Raw genomic sequence first — 25,738 nt, forward strand, 5'->3', positions numbered from 1 at the left:
AATCTGGGAAAAGAAATTGACATTTATATGTATCTTGCTAGGGGGTGGCATGGTGGTGCAGTGGTTAACACTGTTGCCTCACACCTCTGGGACCCAGGTTTGAGCCTCCGCCTGGGTTACATATGTGTGGAGTTTGCATGTTCTCCCCATGTTGTCGTGGGGTTTCCGTGGGTGCTCCGGTTTTCCCCCACAGTCCAAAAACATGCTGAGGCTAATTGGAGTTAATAAATTTCCCGTGCATGTGTGAGTGAATGGTGTGTGAGTGTGCCCTGCAATGGGCTGGCCCACCATCCTGGGTTGTTCCCTGCCTCGTGCCCATTGCTTCCGGGATAGGCTCCGGACCCCCAGAGACCCAGTAGAACAAGCGGTATGGAAGATGAATGAATGTACAGTATTTCACTGCTATAGATTAGGCATTTTTAAAAGGTAGGTAATGGCTATTGTTGCATTTCATTGTTAAAAGGTTATCATTTTCAAAGATGAAGTAGTAAGATATTGGTTAGGAATCTTTTGCAATAATTGTTTACATTCCTGCTTGTAATGTGCAGCTGAGGCTAAGTACAGGACAGGGGCATGTAGTTACCCTCAGGGGTAAACCAATGTTTATTTAGCCGACACCTGCAGCCAGGAAGTGATACAGAGAGTACTTGGTTATTTGCACACCTGTGGAACGTATGAGTTGTGGCATAAATCACGTCGCTAACACCGTCATGCTCAGAATGGTCGGTGTTTTTGGCAGATGACTCAACGAGTCTAACTCAGTGATTTATTGAACGCCTTGACTGTGCTTCATGCTCTGTTCATAGTGATTGTACACATCAGACTGATCAAAACTGGTTATGGGGGTCACAGCAAGGCCGCACGGCTTGCTGTTTGGGTGAAAAAGAAAGCTCAACGCAAATCCTTATAATCTGTTTCGAGAGTATTGCCTTTGTTTTGAATGAGGAAATGATTACTCTTAAGAACAGCTCTTGCATCTCTAGTCTACTGCTTAGCACAGCTGTCTTATAAGTGTTATCTCAGAAAGTAGTGCATCTTATTGAGCTGGTTTGGGGAGAATATGGTTTTGTATACATGGAATAAGTAACGAACAGAAAGGATAGTTCATTCAAAATCAATGCATAAATCGACGTCACTTACGTAGAAGGTGGTGTCCGTTTTTCCTTAGGGGCACTTGTTAGTTGGCCCAGTAAACTAAAGGTAATAAGAGAAAAAAAAACAAGCACAAAAAGTCCGTATAATCTGCGAAAAACGCAATATGCAGTACAAAAATACTCCGCATCTGTTAATACCATTTTTTTAAAGGTAAAAACTAAGAAAGTGAAAGAGTCAATTTTATTGACTTCAAACGACGTCAGAAATACATAATCTACAGTTCATCGACGTAACGGAGGTTGAGTCGCTTTACGTTTTTGCGGTCTACGTCACCAATGTGTGCGTACTGGTGATTCTACGAAGAATTCGTCTCTGGGCGCGTGTATCGTGCGCGCACCCGCGAACCCCAGAAATGGCCCGAAGAGCAGCGCGCCCCCGTGCCAGCCTAGCGTCTTTTTACTTTAATTTCTGTCTGTGTGATTAAAGTTTTGACGTTTTCCGGTGACTTTTTCGACCAGGACACGTTGTTTAGGGGGACTCGTTGGCTTTTATTGGCTTTGAGATTGCTTTTTCCCCCTCTCTGTTCCTTTATTTTGGTCTTTATAGTTGCGAAGCTGACGGATATGTTCCGGTGACTCTGTTTTTCTGTCGGGGAAATTCACTGCCAAAAGATCAAAATTTACTTTCCGACTGACGTGCATCGGGGATACCAGATTTGGGGACGGTCCAGTTTAATGGATCAGCGCTTCGGAAGCCGAGTCTACATTATGCCAGGCGAAGGCGGGTGTGTCCAACTGGTATTGAACTCCAGTTAAAATATACACCAAACACGACCAATAAATGAGGAAAAGTTGCATGCTTTGTGAAGCGTCCGTTCTCGCGGCAATATTTTCCTTCTCCTCCTCTTGCCCCGCGCGTTTGTGTACCGATGTATATAAACTGATGTCAAAGCCAGAGGTTTGTGTAGTTAGCATGCCTCAGCATAACATAAACAGTAAAAATCGTTGCGAGCTTCATTGCTTTCAGCAGCTGCAATTAATACCGTATTCTCTTCCCTTTTTTCTGCAAACCCTCCATATTGCGATGCTTTCCGAAAGGTCCCTTTTCGTGCCCTAACGCGAATTTCTATTAAGTTTTTGCAAAGACGTGGACTACTTTAAAGTAGCCTATTTCATTAAAGAAATTAGCTTATGTAAATGTATACATACTAGCCATCTATTACAACGCGTGTACTTAGAAATACACAGGCGTTTGTTTTAAATGAGAACGTTTTTGGTCGGATATTGCTTTGTTACTGTATCTTTTTTTGTTGCTACGTTTCTGGTCCAACGCGCCGGCGCGCCTTTCGTTTTAATGCACGGATGGATGTAACGCACTAAGATATTTAACTTGGTTTCAAGCTCGTTTACTATGTACTTAGGATGGAGAGTAAATAGTCAAAACGCGTTTCGCTCCGAGAAGCCGGGGCAGAGCGAGCAGAGTAGAAGGGGGGGAAATCTGCAAAGTTAGCAGGAAAACAGGCCATCAAAATCACGGAAACCACCGCGTCCCCTTTCCTCGCTTTTTCGGCTCCAGATGGATTTAATAATAGCGACTGAATTCCTTCCAAACCTTTTGCTTTAGATGCGCATCGCACCTTTCTCACATGCTCGGAGTTTTTCCCCCCATATATACAACTTTTGGGACATTAGCGTTTCTCCTGTATATATTTTAATAACAATCTGTGTTTTGAATGTGGGCCAGTAAACATACTGTCGCCTAAAAACGACGGACATTTCCTTCCCCCCCCCTAAGTTTCGTGGATTGGTGCCAAAGACACTTTTAAGTTACTTGCTCATAGTAATTTCTGTTTTATGTTTATGAACTATGTAGAGAACTTTGTCTACAAATGAATGCATATTTTATTTGCAAGGGCAGGCTGTTAGACACGCCATCAGTCATCTGAACGGAGGATATTCATATTCATACCCGGACTGTTCGCTCTTAAGTGGATGTGAATACAAAAGCCGGGCAAGTTTATGATGGCTTTCGCTGCCTCGTCCCTCTCCGGTCACTCGCTCAGCGGTACGTCGAGTACGATAAGCGGGGATCCCAAGTAAGGATGAGCTTCTGGAGATAGTGGCTGTTCGTCTTCGGAATCGGGGCTTCGCACCAAACGACGCCCGGCGGAGTGACCAACCTCATCGGGTTCGCTGGGCTCCAAGGTCCGCGGCTCCATCCCAGCCGGTAAGGGGCTCGCAGACCCAACTTCTGCGCGGAACCCATTCCCTGATTTTATAGTTTATCCGTTTTGTATAAAATAAATAAATCCAGTTATGAATACCTTAAAATCAGGCATTATTGTGTTGATTATAATACTTCTTAAGCGACAATGGAGCTCTCAACAATAATAATAATTATTTAATGATGAATAAATATTTATTATTTATAACAGCCTTAAATGTTACCACAATACCTTTTGTTTATAAACTATTCATTTAGCTTTTTGCTTAATGTAGTTTTGACAAAAAAAAAAAAAAAATTTCGAAACGATTGGCCGCATATTAGACTACTTCAAGTATATATTTCAGTTAATTCCTCCCGGATCATTAAGATTGACGCTATTGATCCCAGGGGGGAATTCCGGCGCATATAGTAGCAAGAATATTGTGCACAAACGAACATGCATGTAGGCCTAGCGCCAAGCAGACTAGGCACGAAGACAGAACACACAGTGCAAAAAAGTAAAAGTACACAAATGAATGAAATATTCTGAAAATGAGGGTGAACTAATAGACTCACATGTTCTAAGAGGAAGAATGCTATAAAGAGAACCGGCTTATCATGAAGGATTGCGAAGTTCTGCAGCAAGTATTTACTTTGGATTACTCTCGGTGGGTTAAAACAGCCGGTGCCATAGCTGGTAGGACGGGGGAGCGTTACACGTAACGGATAGCCGAAGTTCAGGGGAACGTACCATGTAGTATCGAGCCGCTGTTTAATCCGACTGCATGAATGATGATCAAAAGATGCCGTTTCTCTTAAGTCCCGATTGATTAAGTGCGTCTGAGTAATTATTATTGGTCGCCAGGGATGTCATGCCAAGCTTGAGCTTTTGCACTGCGTCCCTGAAACGAGTGTGACCGCATTCTATAATGTTGTATTAAATAAACCTACTGATTTGGAATGCATTTTTCTTACACGATCTGTACAGATATTATGAATGGGATTTTGTCTGAAATAAACTCGCCATTGTGAATGAAGATCGCAAAGGCTGTCTGAAATGTTGGTTGATGCCGTACAAATACGGCTAAGGACTGATATTGTTGCAGTGTCTACTGCGAAGTTGTTAATTGTAAAATTATAATTAGTATGGTGACACATTCTCTACAGGAAAACACAAATTGCCATTCACTAGGGATCTTGTGACTGTGGTTTCTAGTGTCACTCATCCATATGCAACGTCCCTATTGCTGCGGGTCCTCGATTACCACCCTGTATGAGTGGTAATTCCATATTGGGGTTATCCTGCTGTCTAAATGTGTACTTTTTGCGCACTTGTGTCCATTACTAGGAGGGTGTTCGTACTCTTGAAAATAGCACTTAAATGTGATTGCTGTGGTAGATATCCAGATGTATAAATGGGTGAAGTGTAAACATCCATGCTGCTGATTTGCTTCAGGCAAAATCTACAGAGCGACAGCAGTAAATATGGCAAATGAAAGTTTTCCATTCCCTGGGCTGCGTGCAGCTGTGTCGTCCTGCAGCGGCGGTTTGCGGCGCTCCCGTTCCCTCGCCTCCTTTCTGTTCGCGGCCGCATGCCCGCGGACTTTAATTTGGACATCTGGCAGCGTGAATGTTTTTTACCACCCCCCCCCCCCCGGCTTTTCGCGAGATGCCGTCTCTCTGTTCCGATTCGGGATCATCGGGAATATGCTGGTTTCCTATTGGGTCACGTCGCCCTAATGCTCTGCCCGAGTTGTTCAGCAGTAACGGTCCTCTGAAGCAGGAAAGTACCGGAGCTGGGAAAGGAATTTCTAGACTAAACATTAAACTAAACATCTTATTAAAAAAAAAAAAAAAACTGGCAATGTTATGTTGGAGGTGTAGTCCATGTAAATTTACTTTGGATATGAGATATTAAGGAAAACACTGGAGTACATCTGACGGGGCTCATGTCGCCGCCCTGCTGGCCGTAATCCTTCAGGGACGATTGCGGAGGCAGGCAGCATCACTTGACCCAGCTGTGTGAAGCTGCGACTGAGTGCATGAAGGTCACTTTGCCTTGTAATGTCTAGCTGCTTTTTAACAACCCCCGCCCCCCCCCCCCCCCCCCGCCCCAACCAATCTATTCCCTGTTCTCTGTAGCTTTCTGTTTATGTTGGGGGAGGGCGTGGAGGGGAAGGTGAGTGCAGACAGGGCTCTTTTTCATGCACGCGGCAAGAGGATGTGAGGATGGATTAAAAGCTGGGCCGCAGCGCGGTAAATCTCCACCAGGCGGACGTGCCCTGCATTCCCGTGGTCAGGCTGGGAGAGGGTGGGTGGGAGGACGGACTCCGGTGACCGGGGATGCGCACTCCAACATGGCAGAGTGGGCCTTCTTTCGGCTTTGTCTGTATCCATCTCAAAAATACACATGTATCTAATGCAATAGCTGTCTTTATCCCGGGACTTGACCTTGCAACGTTTTGGATGCCCCACTGATACAGCGCCACCTACTGCTTAGTTGTGCACTTGAGTGGCTGGCTGAAGCACACATAGGGCTGTCATTGATTGAGGCATCCAGCTGGGGCCTCCTGCCATAGAACTACAGTAGATAGACTGCCACCACACTGGGCAAATCTTCATCAGTTGTCTTGACATTTGTTCTGATCACTTCGTACCATTGCAAGTCTATATCATTGTATTTCTATCTGTTGTTCGACCTTGCTGACCTGTAGTGTTAGCTGAATGTATGATGAGTTTCTGCCTGAGACATGCGTCAGCAGGGAGTGCAAATTACAATAAAGTTGAGATGCAGACTAATGTTTTACTACAAGTCTGAGGGAATCGTTCCATTTCCCTTCAGATGCAAACATGACCGATGGTGGTGTTTCATCTGACACTGTCCATGTCGCTGAATCGCAATGGCATCGTTTCCTACTTGTGTCTCTCTTGGGTTTTTTCCGGTCGTCGTATGACGAATCTCTTTTAGGATCGAAGGCCCAAAACGAGAGATTATTGTGATGTGCAAGACAGATCACCCACTTGGTTTTCAAAATGACGTCTTCCTGGCCATCGCTAAAAATATCAGTCATTTGTGAAATTGAAATTTTTTTTTTATTATTTTTTATTTTTTTTATACCCTTTATCAGTTTGCTTTTTTCGGATGGACAGATGGGCAGACGAACGTGTTTTATACGGACTGCTCTGGATTTGATTTGTTGTGGTTTGATTTTGACGTTACCGTGTTTTGCACAGGGCCTGTTTGTGTTGGGAGCTGCAGTACATCATGATTAAGGTGCTGTTGTATCCAACAAGCACGGGAGCCCACAGCCTCGTTAAAAGCTGCTTTAGCTGAAAGTGTATGAGTGACTGCAGCTTTCGTTGAGCATAAATGGCTTTCATTTAGGTGTTTGCCTCTGGACAAAGACGGATGTCGTGTACATCCATGAAATTCCCCTTATAGCATCCATTTCAGCCTCTTTCTCTCTCTCTGTTTTTTTTTTAGTTTTGACAATTTATAGCAAGGGCTTATTAAGCACCCTCATACATATGAGTGTTCATAATATATGTGTGTTTATCAGCAATTCGCACGGAAGTGAATTTTGCAGCAGTTTTGCTCTGTGTGTGTGGTACCTGTGATACTGATGATGATGATGAAGAGCAGCTGGTTCTCCCAGCTAAGGGACAATCCTGCTTTCTTCCCTAGGCTGTTAATGGGTGGTGCTGGCGGACCGACCCTCTGAAGATCTCATTGCAGCTTGGGAACGGCGGCCACCCTCTGCAAAAATGAGTGAGTAGTGCCTCCGTGAGCCCATGCAGCCCATCAGTGGCATGCAAAGATAGTATCGGCCAGGGTTGGTGATCATGTGCCTGCACTTTCTACCAATGAGCTGCTGAAATGGGTGGGGTCAAGCTGCTCAGCCAATCGCATTGAGTGCCTGGAGTCAGGCCTCCCAAAGACTTGGCGCCCAGCCTGTCTGTTTGCTTCTGTGCCTCGGAACTCCGCCTCCTTCCCAGAAAAGCATACCTTCGGCATTTCGGAGCACTCTCCGCGTTTCCTGCGCGGCTCCGTGTGATGCGTGTCCAAGCTACGTCGGGAATGTTTTCCCTCCTTCATGAGGTAGTTCTTTGATCAGACATGGGAAGTGAGACATTAAACAGCTTCGCAAGCAGACCAGCCCTCTGGGCTTCCGTTTCTAAAAGCTTTCTTGAACATGGAGCTAGTCACACTTGGATTACTGTTCACTTGTATAATTTCTTAAGAAATACAGCTTTTGATAGCGCACTCTTTGTGGCCGTGCACGTAACGTACAAGACCCATGTGTGTGACTGCCATAATAAGAAAACAAATCCTGAGCGGACAGAACCACTGCTTATTCTCCCCCCCCCCCTTCCTGATTTTCCGTCCCTGTAGAACGGCGGGGGGGTGGGGGTCAGGGTTCATTCCACTTTGAATTGTCTGCTTCACACTCACCCTCTCACGTTCTCCCGAGCCTGCTGACCTCTTTGTGGCGTGCGGGGGTGTGTTTCTGGGACGGAGAGGCAGCGCCGCGCTTAACTACTTCCGGGTCGAGTCGCCGGGGCTGTCAGCGATGGTGCTCTTACACCCCGGAGGCCGAAAGCAGCAAGAGCGTGCCAGTCATCATCCTGGCTGGGGTCCATTTTAATTGGCCTTTTTTATAGGGAGGCGGAGCCGCATCAAAGAAATATGGCCCACGGGTTACAAAGCTTACATGCTGAACCACGCATGTACATAGCACCCCATGTGCCTCTCTGCCTCCCTCTCCTCCCTCAGACGAGCGACAGGCTCTCCACTCCATCATGAAGGACCTTGTGGCTCTGCAGATGACCCGGCGCAGCCAAGCCCCGCCCACTTTCGATATGGGCAAACCCAAGCCCAGCTGTCCCCCCAAAAGACAGGTACGGCCCCATAGCGCCTCCTGGCTCCTCCCCCCACCCTCCCTTTCCATGTGTTTCCCGTACATGCTGTCCCATTGGCAGTCTTGGTCTTATCACACATGTGTGGCACTAATTGTTTTTATTTTTTTACCGTTTGTTTTTAACCACAGGATGATGTCAGAATCAAGTTTGAATTTTGTGGGGAAAGGAGGTGAGACCATGGTTTTTGTGTTGGTTTCCGTATTCTTGGTTCTCGCGCTCATGTGTGGTAGGGGAAAACAAATTACGTAACGTCGGTGTATGGTAGCGTTTAGCTATGGGTATCTGTTACTGCACGTCACGGTTTAACAATCTAATTAAAATGCGTGCGTAAGTTTCGTGGCCGTTGGACGGCATGCGGGCAAGGCAGCAGGCTTTGGGATGCATGCGACTAACCTATGCGTACAAACCCCGTAAAGCATGCGACCCCTGGGTTCGTTTCGGTTCCCCTGGCCCATGCTTGCTCTTGGGCTAGTATGTGGGACGCCAGACTGCTGTGGTCTGGCCCGGGATGCCAGAGGAAACCGGGAATGCTAGGTGTGCGAGCTGGGCGCCGACTCCCTGTTTGCCGGCAGCTTGAGAGGGCAGATGCTCATGTGCGACCCTAGAGGGCGCGACGGGGCATTTGATGGAACCCGCTTCGTTCGGCGATGCACTTCTGCATCGCGGTTATTCTTTCTAGATCTATAGGTCCCCAAATGGGTGTCTGATTCATGCCTGTCTCGTCAGCATGTGTCACTAAAGAACATGAGAAATTTACAAACGAGAGGAGGCCATTCGGCCCATCGAGCTCGTTTGGGGCGAACTTAACTAATAGCTCAGAGTTGCTAAAATCTAATCTAGCTCTGATTTAAAGGAACCCAAGGTTTTAGCTTGCGCTATACTACCAGGAAGACTATTCCATACTCCAACTATACACTGTGGAGAGAAGTGCTTCCTCAAATTCGTTTTAAAATGTTCCCCCGCTAATTTCCTCTTATGGCCACAAGTTCTAGTATTTAAACTGTTATTGAAATAGCCATTTTAAAGTCCATCCCTGTGTACAGGATCCTGATGTTTGGACGTCCGGTGCAGTTCGATGAGGTCAGACAGAAGGTCCTCGCAGTCTTTGGCCAGCAGTTGGACCTGCACTACATGACCAATGAGGTAACACCTACTAGGGCGAATCCCCAGGCCTGACGTTGGGAGCAGCACGGCAGGGCGATTCTGAGCTCTCTGTTATCCCCTCTGGCTGCGCAGCTGTCCATCCCTCTGCGCAGTCAGGATGACCTGGACAAGGCTATCGACCTGCTGGACCGCAGCTCCAACATGAAGAGCATCAAGATCCAGTTGCTGGCCCAGGAGCATAATAATGTAAGTGTGGCGGCATTCCCATGATGCAATGCGTTGCCGTCCGTCCACCATGGAGCACTGTGAAGTATCTCTGCAGGCATCTGTCTGTGTGTCGTTTGGTACGTTGGCCATGTCCCTTTGTCTAAGAGCCTGCTGCTCAAACAGCGGCGATTCTAGGATTTTTATTTTTTTTTGCTTTTACCCATACAGATCTTTAACTCATGCAGAGGAGGCAACTTTATCACTAGCCAATGATATGTTTTGAATCTTTGAGTGACAGGGGAGGGGACACTCCGGGGGCCAATCAGCTTTCAGCTGGCCTCACCCCTTTGCCAGAGAAAGCATTTACCTTCTAAAGGGCAGACTTATTGCTGCTCGTGTGCAGCCATAGCTCCCCCCCCCCCCCCCCCCCCCGCATTCTTTGGCTCTGCATGGTCACTCGTCAGCCTGCAGCTGCGCAGACACAGCGCCGCCTGCACCGGAGGATCCGCTAATTTTACGGCCCAGATGAGACAGGATGACTCCTTGCATGAGGGAAGGCGTGGTTCTGCCCTATAAGCCCCATGTGCGCGCATGCTGGGCCAAACCGCGGACCTGCGGCGCATGCCGGTGCAGGAACGCCGATCAGACAGGGGCTCCCAACTCGGCACACCCACTTTTAGATGCGCAGACGTAAATCAGCCGGTCGTACAGTGTACTGAGGTCACGATTCACACTAGCATACTCGCAGCTCTCTAACCCCGTCACCTACTTGTGGAGGATTACCCTGGGCTGTCAGTCACCTGCTGGTTCAATCATCCCTGATTGTTCACTTCTTATTCCAGGCAGTTGTAATACTTGTTACATTTTATTTATTTAGCAGCCACATTTAAGCAGGATCAGCCTCTCCCAGCAGCATTTCAGGCTTAAGAGCCTTGCTCAGGAGCCCAAGGGTGACATCGCTCAGCCAAACCTAGGATTCGAACCACCGACCTTCCGATCACTGACTGAGCCGCACGCCATGTGACTTTATTTCCCTCTGCCCCCAGGCCCCCAGCCCCTCCCACAGCTCGGTGTGTAAACAGGTGCGCATCAAAGGCTCCCAGTCTATGGGAGATGTCAACACCACCTACCAGTCCTCCGAGCCTAGGGGGCGCCACCTCTCATCCAGTGAGTATGGCTCTTGTCTGTCTTTGAACTCTATGGCAAATGGGCTTGCAGGAGCATGAAATGGAGATGGCTTCATGCCTCCAATGTGCGCTGTTATGTGCCCAAGTTCTCCTGAACGATTCTTCTTTATTTCTTGCAAACTCCCCCTCCTCTCTCTCCTTTTCGTGCTCTCTTCTTCCGCACACCCCCCTGTCCCTTTCTCTATCCCGCCGCCGTGGCCCGGGCCCCCTGTGACACACGCAGCAGTGAGTCCTTTTCCTCTTCCTGGCCCTCCATCACTGATTGCTGCACAATAGCGCGTTGGAGGCTGGGCCCATCTGATTGCTATGTGCCATTAGCTAAGTGGGCCAATCAGAGGCCTCGCTGGGGAGGGTAGTAACTGGGATAAGAGAGTCCTTATGTGTTGGCTGGTCCGGGAATTGCTTTCAGCACCATCCAATGAGCTTTAAATAATACATGTTATATGTTTAATAGAGAGATGTCGTTCTCTTGCGAATCTAAAGCTTGCTTTCAGGTTTTATTTTTGTTACATTTTTACATTTCCTCTGCCAGTTCCTTCATCCCGATTGTCTCAGGCTGTCTGTAGTCCTGCAGTCTGCAGTCCTGCTCTTGCCGTCTGTGAGACGCAGCCACGTACGCTCATAGAGCCTCAGACCCTGTGGTATGGCTGCAGCATGAGAGGTGATCCTGACCGGTCGCATCTCGTGCTGCATGTCTGTGGTAACCCCTGAACCCCCCCATCTCCGCAGGCTCCCAGAACACGGGCCGCAGCTCCCCGCCGCCTGGATACGTCCCCGAGCGGCAACAACGTATCGCCCGTCAGGGCTCCTACACCAGCATCAACAGCGAGGGCGAGTTCATCCCCGAGACCAGCGACCAGTGTGTGAGTGAGCTCGTCGGGCTCGAGACGCAGCCTTGAGATCTCCGCGGGCCCCTGCTATCGCATGCTTGAGCGTGTGCTAAACCAGCATGGTTTCAGTGAACATTTACTTACTGAATAGCGACTCGTATTGTGCATTATGGTCCTTCGAATGAGCGGGTAGATTAAACAAGGCCTACGGTGAGCTCCGTCGATTGGAGGCCGTCGGAGGCACGCCGGCCTGCTCCGTTCCTGAGAATGTGCTGCTGTTTCCTCCACTTCCTGTCTGTGGCACGGGAACAGCAGATGTTATCTTCCTGTCTCGGGAACAGCCCCTTCCCCCAAGGCGTCCCAGGTCAGGTGACCGTGCTCCTGTGGTACCGTCGGGCTTCCCAGTCATCCCCAGAGAATTGGGGTAGCACCTCCATCTGCCCACCTGTTGCCCCCCCCCCCCATACTGTCCTCTGGCTGTCATGCCTGCACCAGAATGTGCCCTAGTGAGATAGACATGGCCGGAAAAGGCACGCCCTAATCTGCAGAGGCACTGATTAACTGGGGGCAGCTAGTCGAGTGCGACTTCATTATCAGGCCGGGGCAGAGGCCGATAATTCACTGGTGCTCATTAGGGCTTTGTGCAGTGTCTGCTTGGGAAATGGGCTGGTTTCAGAACGGCTCAGTCCGTCTTTCCCTGTTTTGCATGCCGATCTGCCGCATGCACCCCCGTTTTGGTGTATGGCAGATATTTACTGCTTCGAGTCTCCCAATCTGCAGATCTAGACAGTGGTGCCCCAGCTGTACCATAGAACTCTAACAGTAGGTGGTCAAATCTGGTCTCATGAGAGTCACACGTTTTTGTCACATGATGGAACGATATTGGGGCTGGTGGCCCTTGGTTTTGTGCAGATAATGGAATTCGACCACTGGGAAAAAATAGCTGAGGAACCCTTGAATGTAAAGATGCATATTTTTACCCTGGGAGGAAACGTGTGCTGCGGACACTGGTAGCTAAACTTGGGTTCGTTGATGTTCCTTCTGTGTTTGTCCCCCCTCCCCCCCCCCAGGTCCTGGACCCCTGGAGCAGTGCTGAGAACTCCGTGTCGGGCAGCTGCCAGTCCCTGGACAGCAACTCGGACAGGTGAGTCACGCTCCTCTGAGCTTGGTTAAGTTACAGAAAGTGGCTGGTGCTGGGTTCTGAGCCCCCTGCCTTATGCCCACAGCCCATCACTCAGGAAGTCTCGCATGTACCGAGCCAAGAGCTACCCGGATAACCGGCAGGACCTCTCGGGTAGGCCCCCCTAGTGCTGGAATCCGGTACCGTACTATACCGTCCCACATTGTGCCTAAGTTCACAGCCCTGCCCTTCCTGTTCCCGCTGCAGACCGTGAAAACCACATCTACGACAAGGTAGTAGGAAAGGGAGGCACTTATCCCCGGAGATACCACGTCTCGCTGCAGCACAAGGACCATGCCGAGGGTAGGACATGTTTCGGTTGGCTGGCGGAGGAGGTTGAAACGCAGGCTTGATGTCCAACTCTCAGGACCGGAGATTGACTCGTTTACCTGCCTCTCGCCCCTCTTTCCCCAGGTCGGGGTACCTTCCCTCGGATCCGTCGCCCCCAGGGCAACTTGTTCACCCTGGTGCCATCAAGGCGAACCCTCAATGGCAGCGAGGAGAGCCTGGGCTCTGGCTGGCAGCTGGATACCCAGGGCCGGCTTCGCCCCCAGGACCGCACCGTGCCCCACAAGTGTGAGTCAGATCTGTGGCCAGATCTCTCCTCACTCACATTAAACACATATAGATTTTTACATATTCTGCGCTAGTCTATTGCTGTAGGGTTTTAACTGTGCAATGCCAGGGCAGTAACCTGAAACCCCATTGATCGTTTTACTTAAATGGCTCCTTAAACATGTGACCCGAATGCATCAAATCAGAGAATTGTAAATGTGCTGAGGACACCGTGGTTTGATCCTCCGACATGTCAGTATCTTGAAGGACACCGATGGAAGTCAGCGCACCCATCCCAAGTTGGCACAGTGCTGATTTTGTAGCGTCATGTGCATGCATGTACTGTAATTAACTGGCAATTAAGCCACTGTGAATCAATGACACTGGTTACCTCATCGCCCTCTGGAGTCGAGAATTCTGTTGGCTTCCTAAATTTAATAAGTTGTCCTCGCTCTACAGCCCCTAGTGCCCCCTTGACGTGGAGGCGTGGGAAGCTTCTGGGTCAGGGAGCTTTCGGGAGGGTGTACCTCTGCTACGATGTCGACACGGGCCGAGAGCTGGCGGCCAAGCAGGTCCAGTTTGACCCCGACAGTCCCGAGACCAGCAAGGTGAGGCGATGGCAGAAGCCATCTTGTGTGTGAGAATGCCATATGGAACAAAGGGTAACTGCAGATACTGAACCACAGGTAGCTGCACAGGTGAGTCGTATTCAGGCTGAATGACCGTATTCAGGCTCCTAGGATACCGACAGTAAGACCTTGAACCAGTGTAAACTGAAAATTGGCCAGGTTAGGTTAGATTATTTTTTTTTTGATACCAAACAAGTTGAAAACTCCAGTGCCTTTATCTTTAATAAAGTTTCAGATATGGCTATTGGGGTACCCCTTGAACTGGTGAGTTGGGGACCTCACTTTGACCACCGTTGTGGGATTTCACTACGAATCTCCTTAAATTTGGCATTCCTGGACTGAAAAATGTTGAATCTGAAGTGTTTTGGACTAGTTTTTACGCTTTGCTCCAGTCAGTGTTCTTACTTGCTGGTACCTAGTAAGAGACCTAAGAAATGGCCTGAGATTGCAGAGTGACACAGGGTGGCTAGCAGAGGTTAAAGGTCGACATCTGCATTGTAGACGTATGAGTCGCAAAGAGTAGAGACCGGTGTCAAAGTTTGACGCCATATGTCAAGCACTGAAAACACTGCAGGAAGCAGCAGCCCACCAACAGCGATGGGCTGATGCTCAACCAGACTGTGCATCATTGGCTGGTGCTTAGCAAGGCTGCTGTTCAGAAGCTGCTTGTATCCAAATCCAACACAGACCGAGAACCTGGCATGAGGAACACAAAACCTGGATCTCCGAGCAGCGGAAAAAGCAATAAGGTCCAATGAAGTTGTGTCTTTACATATTTCTAAAGGTGGAGATTTCAGGTCCAGAGAGTACAAATCCAGACCAAGATTTTGTTGCAACCAACCAGCTGAGCTCTCTGTGACTTGTGACTCTTTATACTCAACTTGGTTGGTTGAAACAAAATCTTGGTCGGGATTTGTACTTGCTGGACCTGAAATCACCACCTCTGCATATTTATACTTCTGGATAGGTTTATGTTTGAGGAAAGCCAAAGGATGCCGTGATGTCTGTGAAGCGTGGCAGAGAATCTCTGACAAGATGGGAGGCTGGCCTTTTCAAGAGGAAGGGGTCCAGCGATCCCTCTGCATTTTTCAGACACTGCCAGGGAATTTGTAGCTGTTTCACAGGACCCAGTGGTGCAAACATTGTTCCCTCATGATGTTTCTGTAATCTAAAATAAAAGCATCAAATGCTAGCGGATTTAGCATCTGCTTGTGTAAATTTGCATTACGAATCCATTCCGTTCAGCTGTTCTGTAGTACTTTTTTTGTAGTAGCCCAGGCTTTTTTCTAAATGATTCGTCACTGTAGTAGTTTGATATACATTAAGGCAGTGTGTTCTTTCATTAAGATGAAAGTGGCTGTTCGTTATAATATTGGCCTTTACTTCAGGCTTTGAGCAGGGTGCACCATCCAGTAAGACCAGTGAAGTCCTGAGACATTCCATCAGTGTCTGTCTCCTTCCCAGATCTGTTTACTCTCTGACTGAGGCCGAGATGAGCAGATCTCTGTAGCTCACCCCCACCGCCGCAAAGTCGTTTCCTGTCTACTACTGAGAAAACATGCAATGTCACTTCCTGTGTCGGAGTGAGAGCCCGGAGGGGGGGGGGGGAGGGGGGGGGGCTCTCTGCCACTGGCTTCCCCCCACCCTCCTTTCCTGCTCTGATGCCAATCTGTTATTTTATCTAAATGTCAGTTGTGCCTGGCAGTTTTTCATGCTGGGGGTTTAGCAGACATTTTTCATCCACACAGAATGAGCCAATGGGTGAGCCCACTCAGCGACTGATGCAAATGGAAAGGCTGTCGTGATGTGTAGCTTGGCATCGGCTGCTATTTTGGAGAACCGTTTTGGAGAGTATTTGTAGAGCAATGGAAACGTTGTCGACCTGTAGCTCCCAGTGAGGATTCACCCATGTGGGTTTCAGCCAACCATCATCGCTATCGTGATGCGTGTTCTGGGGGAGAGGTGTGAGTGCAGTGAGCGAATAAATGAAGTCTTTATTGGAATCATTGTGGTGCTCGTTCTGCTGCTGTGTGGTCTCTGATTTAACGCGCCCCCCCCCCCCCCCCCCCCCGACGCCTGATATTTGCATATGTTCTTGGGATGTGTACGTTTCTTGTGTGTCTATGTATCTGCATTTGTGGCCGGTCTGCCTCCCTGCTTTTATGTAGCTGTGCATGTCATTTTCTGTCTGACTTGTTCTGCTTCTGTTTTATTTTACTTTGTGCCTGTGTGGTCTGGTTTTACTGCCGCTTGCTCCCGCTCAGTTTGCCAAAGTGCGCTACTCACTCGATCTTAATTCCCCATCCATTTCGTCTTTTTATGGTTGATTTTGAGTGCGTAGGCGTTCTTCTGTCTGGGTCTAACAGTCACTCACTCAACCCTCCCCCCCTTTCATAGGAGGTAAGCGCTCTGGAGTGTGAAATCCAGTTACTGAAGAATCTCCACCATGAGAGAATCGTGCAGTACTACGGCTGCCTGCGGGACCACGGGGAGAAGACGCTCACCATCTTCATGGAGTACATGCCTGGGGTGGGTCCCTCGTGTGGGAGCTCCATTGTGTTGGTGTGTGGGACGTTCCTGGTGTTGGTGCAGCTCAAAATGTGTGTGTGCATCCGTGCTACCAGCACATAACCTGTGTAGGATCTGGCCCTGTTGATCCAAGTCTTGGGAGGTGCTTTGTTTCAGAACCCTGGTAGGGATTATTCTCGGAGAGCATGAAACGTAAATGTTGCTTTGGAATCATCAGCTATGTTGGTGATGCAGTGTAGGAGAGTAAGTACGATATTTGCATTAACAGAACACATTCTATTCGTCATTTACTCAGGGCTCGGTGAAGGACCAGCTAAAAGCCTACGGTGCCCTAACGGAGAACGTCACCCGGAAGTACACCCGACAGATCCTGGAGGGAATGTCCTTCCTGCACAGTAACATGATTGTCCATCGTGACATCAAAGGTCCAGAGAGTTTTTCTGATTCGTAGTTTTAAACTCCACGGTTAGACCTCCTAGGTTTCTGTCATGTCACGTAATACACTGTAAATGCCTCTCCGATAAGTATAGATCAGTATTTCCAATATCAGTCCCAGAGCCACCATTTTTGCCCTACTGGGATCTGGGACGGAGGAAAATGTGAACCATCTCTGGGGGTCTGCGAGGACTGGGGGTTGAGAAACGCTGTAATATGCCAATATCATCTGATCTTGTGTCTGTTGCTTTTAGATCTTCTAGGTCTCTCATACTGCTAATAAACATACTTTCCAAGTACGGGGTCTATTCTGTGACTGACATTCTTTCCTCTCAACCCTCTAGGTGCCAACATCCTGCGGGACTCTGTGGGGAATGTGAAGCTGGGGGACTTTGGCGCTAGCAAGAGGCTGCAGACCATCTGCATGTCCAGCACTGGCATCCGCTCTGTGACTGGCACCCCCTACTGGATGAGCCCGGAAGTGATCAGTGGAGAAGGTTACGGCAGAAAAGCTGATGTATGGTAAGGGAATTACAACAATCTGCAGACCAGCCGGCAGGCGCCCTGAGGGCCTTGCTGAGTGACCCATTAAATGAAGATCGCCTGTAACTGGTGGTGGAAAATCTGCACCCTGTTGATTACTATTTATAAATGTTTCATTTTAAACTGCACAATTAAAATTCTATTCATTCATCTTTCCAGTACACCAAATAGAGTGCATGGCGTTGGAGACGTTGCACGCACTATTATACAGGAGACAAAAATCCCAGTACAAATAAACATAAATCATACCCTTAGGCTTGCGGTCGGAAAAATGATGTCCGGGCCCAGAATGGTGTAGGTGTGAGGTCTCTGTCTTGAGCTCTCATCCACCATGCTGCTTATACTGATGCTGCTTAGATAAGTCTTCCAGACCTTTCTAGATAGTTCTTTTGTGTTTCCTGTTCAATAGTTTCCACTTTGCAGTCATTTGCTTCCATTGTTTATAAACACTGGCATTGATATGCACTCTCAGTGCTGCTCTGAAGCTGCTACTGAGCACACTGTGCTGCAGAAAGAAAGAAATGCAGGGCATGGGTACATGTTCTATTTTTAACAATGTGAAAGAGGTCCTGCTGTAATTCAGGGGCCTAACTGGGCAGCAGTGCCACCTGCCAGCCAGGAGTTCACTTTACCCTGCTATCTGATTGGATGGCGTTTCGTCAGGCGAGGGATGCCATTGGCTGAGGGCCAGTCCCTGTAAGTGGGGGAAAATCTTTCCTACGGTTGGAATGTTCCAAGTTCCCTGTTGCCCATGGGAGCTGGGGAGGGGGGAACTGGTCCGGAGTGGACCTCACAGGGCCCCCCATGTGGGCCGGCAGTGTCGTTACTACCCGCAGCCAGCAAAAACACACTTTAATTGTCAATAGCGTATGGGCAAAAGTTTCCACCAAAACATTCCAACCGCTCTTAAAATAAAATAGCTTGCTCTCCGCAGTCCTGTTCTCACTAAACGCCAGGGATTTCAACGTTGCTGAATTTCATTGCGTATGTGATGTTTTCCGAAATAATATATGGCCCCGCCCCCGGGGGATAGCACTTCATAGCTCATTTCTCAGTATATTAAGATATATAAGGGGATTTGTGGCATGTGACTGACTGATCCGGGGCAGCTTGGGAAAGTTTACTCTTAGTATTTGTTGTGGATAAGTTTAATTGTTTTGACGCCCCTCCTTCCCTTCTCCTTAGGAGCTTGGGGTGCACAGTGGTGGAAATGCTGACTGAGAAGCCACCGTGGGCAGAGTATGAGGCTATGGCTGCCATCTTCAAGATTGCCACGCAGCCCACCAACCCCACGCTGCCTTCCCATACGTCAGAGCAGACACGTGACTTTGTGCGGCGCATCTTTGTGGAGGCCAGACATCGGCCGAGCGCTGAGGAGCTCCTTAGGCATTCCTTCTCGCAGATCCTGTGCTGAGGCTCCTCCCCTTTTCCATTCTGCCCCGCCCCCCTGAACAATAAACCCCACCCCCTCAGACTCCCCTCTCAAGGGGATGACGCACACCCTCACGAGCCTCCCAGGACCTGGGAGGCTAACTGCTCATTTTTTTGATGTGTGTCAGACTGCTGCAGAGTTAGCTCACCACGGTGAGGGAAGCTTCGACCTCCCACGATGGATGGGACCGGAAGAGATCCGTCTGCAAGCTAAATGTGCCTTGTTGGAATTTGCCAGTGTCTTTCCAAAGCTTTGTGTTTACACTCCCGTGGTGCCTCCTACCATTTGCCGAGACGGATGAGAGGAACAAGGTGGCCCTCGCTCTTTAGAACCCCGGGGGTCGCAGTCAGTATTAACCACTCTCCAGGATTAGCATTAGCCGTGCAACCCTCCATCAGTCTGATTGGTGGAGGGCGGTGCTGGTTTACTGGCCCGACATGGCAAGTCGTGCTGGATTATTGAATGTTCTCAAGAAGGATTCTATGCTTCAAACTTTTTCACCACCGTTGGGCCAATACCATCCTTTTTTATAACTTATTTCATTGCCTTTGGTTTTGTCACTGAAAGAAATGTCTTCATTGTCCGTTCTTTTCTGGGCTGGCCTGTGTGAGCCCCCCCCAGACCTGATTTGTATCCTATCGCCAAACAGCTGCAGCAGTGCCTTCAGTATATCCCAGCTCGAAGCCTCCAACCTGGCCAGGTCTTTCAGCCATATTCCTGTAGGGTCCAATCAGGCAGGAGGCCTCACCTGCCACATGTGTTTCGGTTCTGTACCTTTTTGCTAATGCTGATGTACCAAAGAGTGTTTTGATCATGTGATGGGAAAAGATGACGGTAGGGTGTCCTCCTTGGGGGAGGGGTGACCTGGACCTTACCCTTACTGCCCCCCCAGTCATTAAAATAAAATGCGATGGGTAAGGATTTATGTTCAGGTTCCATGAATAATCACAAATACAGCTGCTACATCACGCCGGCACCCAAACGTGAACTTCTCAAACTAAAGAACATCATCTAGCGTAGCTTTCATGGGACAGAAGCTTGTATTTAGCCCTTCACAGAAAACAATGGCCCAGGCAATCTCTAGACGATCTACAGGAGAAGTACCCGTCCCACGCATAAACGTCAGAGCCCGTCATCAGGAAATATCTTGGTGTGAATACAGATAGCAGTCAGACCTGTTCTTCGGGTGAGAAGCACTTCCTTGATTTACTTGTGCTTCGGTTTGCTCTAGTGCACTTTCCCCCCACTTGTATTTTTTGAAAAAATGTGTTTTTTTTTGCCTGGGTTTTCTCACTTTTAAAAAAAAAAAAAAAATTGTATCAATGTGAAGTGTCTTTATTTATATCCCAAAGGTTCATTCATTCAAATTTTTTATATATAAAAATATATGTATAAATATATTTTTTATATATTGACTCTAAACGGTTTGAAGTCCAAGGACACGTTTAGATATTTTAAAAATCAAGAAGTTTGGAAGAAAAACTCATTCGAAGCAGCTGGTTTTGCGTAGATTATGCAGTGGGTTACTGTAGTGTGAAATGCGAGGGTGAAGGGCTGCTCTCTTGGTCTAACTGCCACACCGATCTAGGAAGTGTGTTACTAGACTTTGATTCCGCAAGGGCGGAACTGTTGGACTTGGTCACAATGTCCTCCTGGAATGCAAATCCCATTCAAATCACGGCGACCTCATGGCTTATTATTCTTGAGACGTATAACGTGCATGGAGATAACCCTCCCGTCGACGCCGACCAAAAAGACCAAACCACGACTGCTCGTTCCTAAGCTTGAAAATGAGCGAATGAGGCAGACAGGCTACAGAGCAGCAATTCACCCTGCTTGACGACTTTGTTCAGCCCAGGGTTTGTGTGCCCGCTGTCCTCTCGTTTAGATCCACAGAAATCATGTAATACCTTCTCGCGTTCTCTGTACGCACTGCCTTCTGATTGGCTGAGAGATGTCTGCAATCAGCCAATGCGTGAGAAGCTCTCCCCAGTGGCTGGAAGGCAGTGTAAAGTATTTGGGTCATAAACATAGTGACAAGGCATTTCTCATTCACTTGTGAAGTAAAGTACGTTGTATCAGTCATTTTTATTTGGCAGCTTTTAGTTTATTTCAAATGATAAACTGACGAAGTCAATAAACAAAAAGATGTCCCGTTTCGGCCGCTAGCCAATCACAATGTTTCAAAGTAAAGGACGAAAAGAGGAAAATTTGCAACTACACAGATTGTATGTCTGAAGGGCCGCTGCAGTGGCCACTAGGGGTGGAATTCTAGGTATTAGACGATTTCTATGGTTCAGGCTAACAGAGGCCGGTGTCATGGGAAGAGACCAGCGTAAATGACCCTGTGCTGCTTTTCATTTTTGATGTGCATTTCTTTTTCTTTGACAAGGATATTCACATCCCAGATCGAACAGAAAACATGGCTGCTAAGGATTTAGAGCAGCTAGAATCAGTCTTAAGAATAGTCAGAGCATGCCGATTGTTCTGTGCACAGAGAACCCTGGGCTAATCAAAAGATGACGGTAGTTTATATATATAGGAATATATATTTGTATCTCGACAGGACTTGCAGTGCAAAGTCCAGTGTATTAAATATATTTACAATAAAAGTGAACCACGTTTATTAATTTCTTAATGTGTGTCTTGTATTTTTGTTAGTCATACAGCATCCATTCTTATTCATGGTCTGTAGCAGAAATCAACGCGCCAGCTCCCAGAAGCCTCTGCTTTGATTGCCATGGTAATTTTGGAATGCTTTGCTATTGGCTGTGCTGTATATCACTCGGAAACCGCTGATCACACAGCCTGACGTAAAGTGCCGTTTGACAATGTCTGTATGGGGTTAATCTAGTTCTAGTGGGGGCCCTGTAGATTAACCTCCAGTGCATTTGATGTGTTATTGGGTAAAGGCTTAAAATTGTTAAAAATTTACCAGTTGTTTAACATTTTCACTGAGATAATTGGCCAGTAAAGTTCTGAATGTTTGTGTAATCCTGCTCATTAGCCCTTGTGCCCATGAATGCAGTTGGATGTGTGTGCGCCCAGCGATGGGCTGGTACTTTCCCCCAGGTGTCCTGTGCTTTGTGGGCTGGGCTCCAGCTTCACCGTCACTCTGTACCCGCTTAATTAGTTATGAACTTCAGATTTCAAGCTTAAGCATTGGTTTTCCAGAAGATGCTGCTTCTCCAGTTTTGACACTGGTGTGAGTGAGAGAGCGCACAGTGTAACACTGCTTGTGACATTGTGTTTTTCCAACCAGGATACCAGATGGGCAGTTGATGTTACAAAATGTTTCCAAAAGGCGCGACACAACCCAGTCTCAACTTTTTCCAGTGCTGATCAGGGTCTCGACAACTTATCAAACAGTTTCGGATTAAGCTAATGCACTGGCCGTGTGAGTAATTAAATCAAATGTGCCTAAAGGCAAGACTACCAGGAATGGCTGGGCGTCCACAAAGGAAGGGCTTGCCCACACTTTTTGTAGGGTGGAAGGAGCAGAGGACGGCTTTGTAATGGGCGTGATTCACAGCTGGTGAGGCAATTAAAGAGCATTTTGAGAACAAGCGAATTAGCTTGGCTGGTGGGTAGGAGACGTTTACCTGTATCTTCCTTTCTTGCGCAAGGCAGCTATGATAATCGTTGACGTTGATGGATTTGTTCAGAGTGGGGGGGGGGGGGGGGTTGTACTGAAAGCATGGTGGTGATCCTGTCTCTCCAGCAGGGGAGGTTTAAAACGCCGGCAAAGTGCGTTGGCCCTGAAAAAGTGGCCATCATGGCAGAATTCAGACCCTCGAGTGTGCTGTGCTCTTCCTCTCTCCGTCCTTCCAGAACATCCCTGGGCACAACATTCCACTGAGTAGGAAGAGAAAATCATTAAATCACATGAGCCAGGTTACAAGTTTCCTCGATGGTTTGGCATAGGTTCTACCCTACTTGTCTAAACTCACGGCAAGGGGGTATCGTGAGTTTTTAACTCCCTCTGAATGCTTCTGGCAGCTGGCACGGATTGGAAGGTGAGTCACAGAGGACCGTTGTCTGAGTCTCAGCCTTTGGGCCACTGCTTACAGCCCCATTGGCTGCACGTCAGGAGGCAGAGTAGCTTCAAGTTGTGGCAAAGCAAAACGCCTCGTTGCTCTTTGTTACGGCCGCGGCTCTTGTGGAGCTGCCTTGCCGTTTAGTTTCTCCATAGCAGTGCACTTTGGCCGCCAAGGGCATCGTCAGTGATGTCACTTCCTCTAAATCGCTCCTCCATGATGGGATGATCCTGCTGCTCCAGCCCAGATGTGGGTTGGTTGTTTTTGAGTGGCTCCGGCGCCCCTCAGGTGTTTCAAAACCTAAACAAATAGCGGGCTGATAGACTAGCTTGCTAGTTTGTTAGCAGAACATGCTACTTCAGCATCTCCTAATTTAGGAATATTCTTAGGAATGTTTTGGGGGCAGGGGGGTGATTGATTGTGGCCAACACTAGACCCCCAAATCATGTGGGTATATGCAAATGCATAGCTTGAGTGGCGATAAAGGCAACAGGCTCTTAACTGGGGCTTGAGATGATAGTTGATCTATTGAGCTGGAATAGCTTCCATTCAATCTCTTGGGCATATCTGTTTACCAAGCAGAGATACGCGACGAACCCAGTCCTCTGGGTATGCTGTTGGAAGACAAATTTAAGAAACAATGTGCTTAGATTTTTTTTTCTGTTTAAAAAATATGTTTAAATTTTTATTATTTTTATGTGTCATTTTCATTGGCCGTTTCTGGGTCACAGGGCTGTGTGGATGGAGGGAGCAGCATGGAGGGAGGGAGGGAGAGAGAGAGAGGAGAGAGAGGGAGAGAGGGAGAGAGGAGAGAGAGAGAGAGAGAGGAGAGAGAGAGAGAGAGAGAGAGAGAGAGAGGAGAGAGAGAGAGAGAGAGAGAGAGAGGAGAGAGAGAGAGAGAGAGAGAGAGAGAGAGAGAGAGAGAGAGAGAGAGAGAGGAGAGAGAGAGAGAGAGAATATTGTGGAGTTGAATACGAGCCGAGCCAAGGAGACCTGAAAGACGTCTGAACCTCGGGGTCAGCAATCTAGCCCCTCACTATAAAAGCGAGGAATGAGGATGTTTTCCTGTGGCATTTGAGGCCTGCGTAGTCCAGTCTCTGCACCCACACTCTCCATCAACCACCATTTTGGATACCTGTCTACCCAGGAGCAGGGCCGGTTCGGATATTTTAAGGTGCAGGGCATAAGAAGGGCAATTTTTGAATCTGTGAGTGACAGGGGAAGGGGCAGGCCGGAGACCAATCAGCTTCCCCTATTGTCCTGCCCTCGCATACACCCCAGTCTAGGTGCACTGGGGCAGGTGGTGCCCTCTTGAAGACCAGCGGGTAAAACCCAGCTACACTGACTCACAGCCTGGGGAGGCGACATGGATCAGCTAAGTACGCATCAGCTGAAAATGTATGTTTTACCATCGGGGGTACGTATACCATCGAGGTACATACCATCGGGGGGTACATACCATCGGGGTGTGTATACCATCGGGATGCGTATACCATCGGGGTACGTATACCATCGGGCTACGCCATTTGCAAATGTAGACTTAAACCTATACTTTTGGCCTAAAGTATTTCCACAGTCCTTTAATAGGAGCTGGAGCAGACCCCTTCTCATTGGCTTTTAGCCGAACATACTGGAGCTGATGTCTAACCTTACAGTGAGTAATTCCTCAATGGGCTGGGCACTCCCCTCCCCCCACCACCACAAAATAACACTCCCACAGGCACTGACAATGGGAAGCTGCACTCCTAAATCAGCGCTCTGCTCTTTGACTCGTTCTCACACCCAGCCAGCGTTTTGATCTCCTCTGCCTGGCCCCCAGCCCATACTTCTTGTTGCGTGTCAGGTGACAGAGTGGGGGGGGGGGGGATGGAGGGGATTCGGAACCCTCCCCAATGTCTGATCTCTGTGTGAGGCAGTTCTCTGATGCTCATCTCTATTACTCCCAGAAGAACCTAATCTCTTCTCTCAGCAGGATTATCAGAGCCCCCTAAGAAAATACTGATGTCATTTGTTTATTATTCTCCATTTAAATGGATATTTGCTATTCATGTTCTGCATTGTAATCTTCAAGCTCTTTTACCATTCCCATAAAGCACATGTCTGGCTTGGTCTCCCCCTAGTGGCAGGTTGATGGCAGTTTATTTCTGCTTTTTGCTGAGTTACTGCAACTCCGACTTTTTCCATCCGGTGCTGAGCCATTGGTGTTCATTCCCGAACACTTGTAAGACAGCCACTTGAGAGTCTAGTTTTTTTCCTTCTTTTTTTTGGTCTTAGTGAAATTCCCGCTGACATAAAAATTTTAGGGGGAGGGTGTGTGCTTCTACTTCCACTAGATGCCGCTGTACATTTACAAGTAAAGCGAGGGTGAAGTGAAGCGTTATTTCTCACTTTGAGCTTCAGCATTTTATAGTACAATACTCACTGAGAACATATTAGCCTTGTGTGTGCATTTTAAATATATCTACTTAATTTTTAGCCACTGCGTGCATGTTTAATTATAAATTGCTTTGCTTGGACTATATTTAACATTAATCTCTGATTACTTTAAAGGACCAAGTTATTTTCACCAGCCGCTGAACCAACTTTTCTGACCGGAGGCGATTCTAGGAACCCTGGGCAAAAATCTAATCCTCCCCAGGTATGGTAACATTGATTTCCCCAGCTCACGGCCCCAGGCCATTGCCTGTCCTGTCGCTGCGCCTTAGCTAATCATTGACATCTTATTTGAACAATATTTATGCAACTATGTGTATAATGCAACACATTTTCTCAGGAAAGGCTATACATAAACACGATGATATATAGATAATATGTACAGAACTTTATTTCTGTTTGTTTAATGCATCACAT

The 25,738-nt window shown here is 48.0% G+C and overlaps 1 protein-coding gene across 1 annotated transcript; it reads left to right on the top strand.

The window, feature by feature from the left end:
- Window positions 1-1,470: 1,470 nt before the first annotated feature.
- Window positions 1,471-21,489, top strand: LOC125717991 (mitogen-activated protein kinase kinase kinase 3-like). The gene is made up of 17 exons (XM_048991444.1): window positions 1,471-3,321; window positions 6,986-7,069; window positions 8,075-8,199; window positions 8,349-8,389; window positions 9,264-9,363; window positions 9,457-9,570; window positions 10,578-10,698; window positions 11,448-11,581; window positions 12,619-12,692; window positions 12,775-12,842; window positions 12,936-13,031; window positions 13,143-13,304; window positions 13,743-13,891; window positions 16,310-16,441; window positions 16,737-16,866; window positions 17,221-17,398; window positions 18,605-21,489. The coding sequence occupies exons 2-17, from the start codon at window positions 7,066-7,068 to the stop codon at window positions 18,831-18,833; spliced, it is 1,857 nt and encodes a 618-aa protein (XP_048847401.1). The 5' UTR covers window positions 1,471-3,321; window positions 6,986-7,065; the 3' UTR covers window positions 18,834-21,489.
- Window positions 21,490-25,738: the final 4,249 nt, after the last annotated feature.

Source organism: Brienomyrus brachyistius, chromosome 22 (genome assembly GCF_023856365.1).
Source record: "Brienomyrus brachyistius isolate T26 chromosome 22, BBRACH_0.4, whole genome shotgun sequence".
Lineage (NCBI taxonomy): Eukaryota > Metazoa > Chordata > Actinopteri > Osteoglossiformes > Mormyridae > Brienomyrus > Brienomyrus brachyistius.

Excerpts from the sequence above, each read along its gene's own strand:
- LOC125717991 (XM_048991444.1), top strand. Across the intron at positions 8,200-8,348 it reads GCTGTCCCCCCAAAAGACAG|GATGATGTCAGAATCAAGTT; the intron begins GTACGGCCCCAT and ends TTTTAACCACAG. Across the intron at positions 16,442-16,736 it reads TCATGGAGTACATGCCTGGG|GGCTCGGTGAAGGACCAGCT; the intron begins GTGGGTCCCTCG and ends TCATTTACTCAG.